The 7,284-nt window shown below is 63.5% G+C and overlaps 2 protein-coding genes across 2 annotated transcripts; both read right to left on the bottom strand.

Moving 5' to 3' along the window:
* Nucleotides 1-588: 588 nt before the first annotated feature.
* On the bottom strand, nucleotides 589-2,515 carry LOC128852544 (uncharacterized). Its single transcript, XM_054070325.1, has 4 exons — nucleotides 2,431-2,515; nucleotides 2,143-2,298; nucleotides 1,702-1,803; nucleotides 589-1,283 (listed from the first exon to the last, which is right to left on the bottom strand). Exons 1-4 carry the CDS (start codon nucleotides 2,509-2,511, stop codon nucleotides 828-830), a joined length of 795 nt encoding a protein of 264 aa, XP_053926300.1. The 5' UTR covers nucleotides 2,512-2,515; the 3' UTR covers nucleotides 589-827.
* A 313-nt stretch (nucleotides 2,516-2,828) lies between these two features.
* LOC128852564 (uncharacterized) lies at nucleotides 2,829-6,339 on the bottom strand. Its single transcript, XM_054070563.1, has 7 exons — nucleotides 5,583-6,339; nucleotides 5,079-5,233; nucleotides 4,582-4,729; nucleotides 4,281-4,468; nucleotides 4,054-4,191; nucleotides 3,421-3,535; nucleotides 2,829-2,993 (listed from the first exon to the last, which is right to left on the bottom strand). The coding sequence occupies exons 1-7, from the start codon at nucleotides 5,682-5,684 to the stop codon at nucleotides 2,829-2,831; spliced, it is 1,011 nt and encodes a 336-aa protein (XP_053926538.1). The 5' UTR covers nucleotides 5,685-6,339.
* Nucleotides 6,340-7,284: the final 945 nt, after the last annotated feature.

Genomic DNA, 7,284 nt, shown 5'->3' on the forward strand with positions numbered 1-7,284 from the left:
AGAAACACGGATTGCTCGAGGACAGTTTTCTTACGGGTCTGCTCTCGGTGCAGTCCTTGGAAAAGAGCAAGGGGTCAGCTCTGGGAATGCTACTATTGTGTTTTCTTTTTCTTTTCCTCATCCCTCATTCCAGTTTGCTTAAGTGATGGCAGAGCAGAAGGAAGTGACCCATTTTTAAAGCCAAGTCCTCCCTCGCTTTAACGGCTGTTGAGCAAGCTGTTGCGTTTTGAAGGCTGTTGCGGGTACAGCCCCTGAGGTGAAAGAGCAACGGTGCGGGACTGGGACGGGTGAGAGATGAAGAATCCAGACTGTTTATTGACGGAAGGCAAAGCAGAAGGATGGAGCTGTGCCGGGGGGCAGGGAGAGGCCACGAGACACCAGGGAGAGAAGTTCATCTCCTCCACATCCTCTCGAGCCACCCTCGTAGCACCTGCAGCCTGTATCCAAAGGTACGATTGCTTTCTTCACTTCTCAGGACAAACAGGGTATCAGCTGCTAAGTCTGAGACGGATTGGCTGATGTCGTTTGTCACGCATCTGAGGGCTGCAAGAGAGAAGGAGAGAGTCAAGATCAGAACACGGCTCTGCAGGGCCCCCAGAAAACCCTCCTGCCAGGGCCACCCAGCCCAGCTCTTCCAGGGGCCGGAACGCAGCAAGAGCCAAAGGGATCACGTGGATGCTGCTGGCCACGCGCACCCCAAGCGCCCCTGAAATCTCTCTGCCCACACCGGCCCTCGTCTGCACAGGGAGCAGAGCCCTCCCAGACGGGACAGGGATTGCAGCTCCCTGCCCAGCTTCCTTCCTCCTCCCCACCAGGCCCTGCTCCCCTCACCTACCCTGGTAGACGGTCTGCTGCTCTTCCGGCTGTCCCCTCACGCTCCGACCAAGGTGCCCTAGGAACACAGAGCCCATCCCAAATGCCGTCGCCCCCAGCAGCACAGCTGCCCCACACCAGCCCAGCTCCACGCCCTCCTGCCCTCGGCACGGCTCAGCCCACGTTCCCGCCTCGTGCCGCCCACGGGCGAGGGAGAGAGCGGGTGGCAGGGAGCCCTGCGGGCCCCGCATCGTCACGGGCTCGGGGCTCCGCAGACACAGGGCCCGTTCCTGGTGCCGGTGCTGCCGCCGCGGCGGGGGCCAAGCTGCAGCGGGGCAGGGAGGGACCCCCGGGGCTTGTGGCTCACCAAAAAACACGACGGCCGCCTCTCGCAGGGACTCCTGGGGGCTCTGCAGGTACGGCAGGGCCTGGTACAGGTAATCTTCTCTTCTGCTCCTGTCCTCTGCCAGCTGGAGAGAGCGCAAGCGGACATGGGGAAAGATCAGCACAGCTTCCCCGCCTTGGCCGCGCCGCCCCTCTCCCCAGGACTGGCCTCTCCCGCCAGGACACCCACCGCTCCCAGCCAGCAGCCAGCCCGTGCTTTGCAGGGAGCGCAGGGCTGGTGCTCCCCGGGGAGCCGCGCAGCCACCCTGCTGCCAAAGCCCCGCAGAGCCAGGCTTCCATCGGCACCCCTGGGCTCGGCGAGGGACAGGAGCCCCGAGAAGGGCCCGCAGGGCTGCACGGCCGGGGGAAGGGGGGCTGCGCGGGGTGCAGCCCGGGGGCGATGGGCTGCGGCAGTGGGCACGGGCACAGCTGACAGCCCCACACACCGGGCACCGGGGCAGGGCCTTGTCCTGCCTGGCTCTGCCAACGCGGGGCCATCCTTACCAGGCACTTGCCCAACTTGTAGATCTGCCCGCTCTTCAGCTTCTTCCTCAGCTTCCTCAGCTTCAGCAGCTCGGTGGCTTGAAGCAGGGTTTCCCGGGAGGCCTGCAGAGCAGCAGACACTGGGAGATGGCACCGCTGCCCAGGGCACAGGACCCACGTCCCCTCCCCTGGGCAAGGCTGAGGGTCCTTCTTGGGCCCTGCTGGGAAGGGGCAGCAGCTGGGGAACGCGACTGCCGGCGGCTTCGCTGCCCGGGCAGAGCACTGGGGCAACCTCCATCGCGGGCAGCCGGTGCTGCCGGGCGGCAGGAGAGAGGGCTCCCAGAGCTGCTGCTCGGGAGCCGAGGCCCGCAGGAACCTGGAACCCTGCGCTTCATGAGGCACCGGGGCAGGAGGCAGCCCAGCAACCTCCCACGGGAACCCCAGCAGCGCCAAAATCCTCACCTCTGCCACAGGCTGGTTCTCATCATAGACGTGGAAGAGCAGCGGCAGCAGGTTCCGGCGCACCTGTCTCTTTGTTGCCTTCCTGTCCACTGCCACTAAAAGCTCCATCACGTCCCGGAAGAGTTGGAAGGAGAGAACTTTGATGGAGGCGGACTCCTGTTGGCAAGGAAGAGGGCAAGAGCTCAGCACCGGCTGCCTCAGGCCCGCCCGGGCACGGGCTGAAAAGCTACAGGGCGCAAAGTTTCCTGGCAGCATCCAGTGCTCGTGCTGGGGGGCACAAAGCCTTACGTTGTCAAAGAGCGGCTGCAGCTTCTCAGACAGCTGCACGACGACAGGGCCAGCAATTGCCACGTCCCTCTGCTCCAGCATCTTGCCAAGCACAGAGAGGGTCATCTCGACCACCTCCGGATCTGCGTCGTCCAGGACCTCCAGGAGTTTCGGCAGCAAGAACCCCATTCTTTCAGCCTGGGTGGAACACAACGTCGTGTGGGGAAGCCAGAAAACGCTGCACTGCACTGCCAAAAGCACTCGGGCGGTTTGAGACCACGCTGCTGGCAAAGGCCTTCCCCAAAGGACTCGGGCAGGGGCACGGAGAGGCAGGAGAGCTGCGAGCCGCTCCCACAGCTCCCAAAGCCCAGCCAAGTCCAAGCTAGCGAGGAACTCAGCCCCACTCCTCCAGCACGGCCTCAGCCGCCGCCCCCCCGCTCACCCACCATCTCAGGTCTTTGGCTCAGGGTGAAGAGCCCTTGCAGCACCAGGCGACGCATCTCAATGCGCGGGCTGAGCACGAACATCGGGAAGAGCTTCAGGGCACGCTCGTGCAATTCCACCACGTCAGGGCAGGCCAGGAGCTGAAAGACACACACAGCAGTGACAGGGGAGCCTGGCCAGCAGGACCCCAGCACCGCACGCAGGGCTGGCTCCAGCCAGCAGCACAGGATGCGGGCACCGTCCCAGGCAGCCGAGCCCGAAGGCAGCAGCGCCTGCAGAGACCCCTGCGCTCCCTGCCCTGCGCCACAGGGCACACGGCACAGGGCAGTCGCCTGCTCCGCTCGGCCGCCTCTCATTGCTTGGCCTTGCAAAAAAAACCACTGTCACAAGGGGGCAGGAAACACGGGTGGGGACAAGAGTCACCCCAGCAGCCAGGGGCCAAGGGCACCCAGCGCAGCCTAAGCCCTGGCCCAGCTCCACCAACTGGGCTCCCCCCACGGCCGCCGCTGGAGAAGGGCACAGGGCTGCGGGACAGCCCAGCGTGGCCGCGCTCGCCATCAGGCTCACCTTGACAAAGAACGCCATGGCAGGGACCTCCAGGCACGGCTCGTCCAGGTTCAGCACATCCAAAAGCTGGAGCGCCACGCGGTGACAGAAATAATCCTTCACCATGCACATCTCTCTGGCAGGGGGAAGAAGGCACCGTCAGTCCGGAGCAGGGTGGGCAGCCTCTCCCGGGACACACTCACGGAGGACTGGGCTTTCCCCACCACCCCTGCCCAGGAGAAAGGCAATGCCCAACACCAGCAGGCTCCTTTGCGGATGGAGACTGGAAAAACATCCGCCCTGCCCCAAAGCCCGCCCTTCCCAGGAGACCCCTGCCCTGCCCACGGGACACACAATTCCCCCAGGCTCCGTCCCTGCCCTCAGTGCATCCTGCCCTGCCCTGGCACGCTGCCCTCGCTGGGGCTGCCGGCAGACTGACCCGGCTCTGTGCCGTCAGCCCACACCTCGCAGGAGCAGCCCAGGGCACTTTGGGAGGCCGATGATCCCGGGCACCCGCCTCTCCCAGGCCTTTCCAGTGCACTGGGCCACCCCTTGCTAGACAGATCCCTCTCACCCAACACCAAAGGGATTGCGTGGCGTGCCCTGTCTGCAGGGGAGAAATGGCAGCGGCAGCTTGGAGAAGGGGGCTCTCACCTGGCCAGCAGACCCATCGCGTAGGGGTGGCTCTTGGGGTGCAGCAGAGTGTCCCAGCCATGCTTGTGCTCCACTCTAAACACCACATCCTCATAACCGAAACTGCAGAGCAGCGCTTTCACCGTCTGCACCACGAATCTGTGGGCAGAGCAAAGCCCAGGTCACACCAGCAGCCCCGGCCCCAGCTCCAGGGCTGTGGGAGGGACCGCAGAGCTGCGATGGAGCACCTGCTAGGGCTGGTGGGAAGGCTGACTTGCGCGACGTATTTCCTCCAGTACGCATCGATCTCCTCTGCCTCCTCCTTTATGGTGCAGTACACTTGAAAGAGCAGAGCCAGGAAGAGGGGCGGAAAATGCTGATCCAACACCTTTGGGACCTGGCGCTCACAGAGGATCTCCCTCAGTGCCCTGGTTGCCTGCAGGAAACACGCAGAGAAAGCACTCGGCGCGGTGCCGTGGCCGGCAAGGATGGAGAACCTCCCGCAGAGGCCACCCTGACACGGGGCAAAGCTCTGCTCCAGAAACTCACAGCCAGAACGACGACCTCCGTCTCGTCCCCGTCGGAGGTGGATGTGCTGTGCAGCGGCCAATCCTCCAGCACGCCCAGCAGCTCCCACAGCACTCGCTCGGCACAGCTGCGCTCTGACACCAGCGCCCTCCACATGCTCACAGCAGCCCTGCAGGCACAGAGCTCTGCGTCAGCGGGGTCTGGGCCACGGCAGCGAGCCTTGGGCAACCCCGCGTCCTGCGCTGGCCGACAGCCCTGCCCCTGCCCACTGCCCCTCGCCGGCAGCACCCAGCGGGCCGGTCCCTGCGGGCAGCGGGCGTTCCAGCAACGGTGCCTTGAGGGGCAGCCAGGGAGCGTGGCAGCGGGCCCTGGGGCTGACGGGACAGGGCTGGGAAACACAGGGGCCAGACGGGCACCAAATTCACTCTCAACCTTGCAGCCCACGTCGGACGGGCTCCACAGGCTCAAGGGCTCAAAAGGCTGCTGAGCCTGCGGCCCTCAGGGAAGGCGCCCCGTACCTGTCACACGACGGGGCACAGCGCAGGAGGGTCACCACCACATCATGCTGGTTCCAGCGCACCAGCTCCAGAAGCCTCTCGCCCGGCCCGTTCTTGGCAGGCGCATCCACGTTCCGCTGCAGCCAGCTGTACATCTCCCTCACCAGCACAGGCACCTGCGCGAGACACAGCCCAGAGCTGCAGCGCTGCCACAGCGAGCCCTGCGCCCACCTTCCCTCCCCACCGCACTGTGCTGCCCAACACGGCTATCGGCTGCCACGGGGACCCCGCTTCACGGAGCACACCATTCCTGCGGGGTTGAGCCCAGCCCACAGGCCAACGCAAGCGCAGGTGTGAACCCTCATAACCTCCCCCAGCAGAGCCGCACGCTCCTCCGGAACATCGGAGCTGCCGGAATCCGACGGGCCCTCATCGACCCTGGCGTCACCGTGCTCAGTGCCTGAGAGGGGTTCCCCAACCGTTTGCAGGAGAAGGAAGGGCAGCAAGGAGAGCGATGTCACCCACCTCAGCAGGCTGCCAGGCTCGGGCAGACCCAGTACCTTCCTCCTCCTCTCCCCTTCCCGGCACCGGGGATACACTGGCCACACTGCAGAGCGTCTCTGCCATCCTGCTGACGCCTGGCCTTGAGGCCTTCTGCTCCAGGGATGGCAGATCCTTGGAAAAGCACCACGGATGCGGGTCCGTAGGGATCAAAGTGACTGTGCAGAGGACCCACACAGCCCCACTCCGTCCCCGTCGTCTCCTCCGGGCACTCTGAGGTGCCTCTGGTGACACCGGTCGCCTTACAACCAAAGGGCTCTGTGACACGCTCACACCTGCCACCCAATCACAGCCCCCGAATCACAACGGCTCCCCAAGGGCCAACAGCCAATCAGAGTCTCCCTATCATTCGGGGGTCCCCAAGCGCTCTCTCACATACCGGCACCTGACACCAAATCACACTGTGCGCACCACGGTGGGTCCCCAAAGCCCCTACAACCTGGAACCCCACGTCTTTTGCTCCAGCCTTCCTTCCCTGGGCGCTCCCACCTGCACCAACTGGCCGCTGCAGACCACACGTGCCTCCTCGCTGGAGCGCCGCGCTTTGGGAGGTGGCAGCGCAATGGCCGCCATGTGGCTCTTTCTCCCACGCTTGGCTGAGGGAGCATTTCTCTCCTCAGCGTCACTCTCTGTCCGCGGCCATGAGCATCTTGGGACTGAAGCAGCATCTCCTACCACCTTCAACTCTGCTTCCTGTCCATCTCAGCCACCATTTCCAAGGCAATTCCCTCTTTCACCACTTGCAGTCTTTTCCTAGGCATGGAATCATCTTCTCCGGCGGATCTGAACGTGCAGCTCACGGCCCACATGCTCCTGTGCTTCAGACTAGCGACCAAAGGACGGCTGGGAACACACGCGCGTTTCAGCTAGCGCTGGGCAGGGCTTGCACAGCATCGAGGACCAGGGAGAGTCTCCCCAGAGGAGTCACTGCTCACGGACCCGCCAGGCTGCTGACTGCTTGCCCATCGCTCCGTTCTTTCTGCGCTTATTAAACTGTCTTTATCTCAGCCCGGAAACTTGTAGGCGTTCTTTCCTTGCTTTTGCCCTTCCCATTTTCTCCCCCACCCCACTGCGGGGGGAGGGAGGGAGGGAGCAAGGACTGGCTGGGGGCTTAGCTGCTACCCGGAGCGCTCAACCTGCCACGCTCGCCTTCGCTGCAATCCCTCCCCAACTGTGGGACACTGCCTCTGCTCCCCGCGTGGCTGCGCGCAGCAGGAAAACCGCATTGCAAGGGATAGGTCTGAAAAGAACACAGAATCACAGAATCACACAGAATCACAGAATCACAAGGTTGGAAAGGACCCATTGGATCATCGAGTCCAACCATTCCTAACACTCCCTAAACCATGTCCCTAAGCACTTCATCCACCCGTTCCTTAAACACCTCCAGGGAAGGCGACTCGACCACCTCCCTGGGCAGCTGTTCCAGTACCCAATGACTCTTACTGTGAAGAATTTTTTCCTGATATCCAACCTGAACCTCCCCTGACGGAGCTTCAGGCCATTCCCTCTTTTCCTGTCCCCTGTCCCTTGGGAGAAGAGCCCAGGTCCCTCCTCTCCACAACCTCCTTTCAGGCAGTTGTAGAGAGCAATAAGGTCTCCCCTCAGCCTCCTCTTCTCCAGGCTAAACAACCCCAGCTCTCTCAGCCGCTCCTCGTCAGACGTT

Source organism: Cuculus canorus, chromosome 6 (genome assembly GCF_017976375.1).
Source record: "Cuculus canorus isolate bCucCan1 chromosome 6, bCucCan1.pri, whole genome shotgun sequence".
In the NCBI taxonomy this organism is placed as follows: Eukaryota; Metazoa; Chordata; class Aves; order Cuculiformes; family Cuculidae; genus Cuculus; species Cuculus canorus.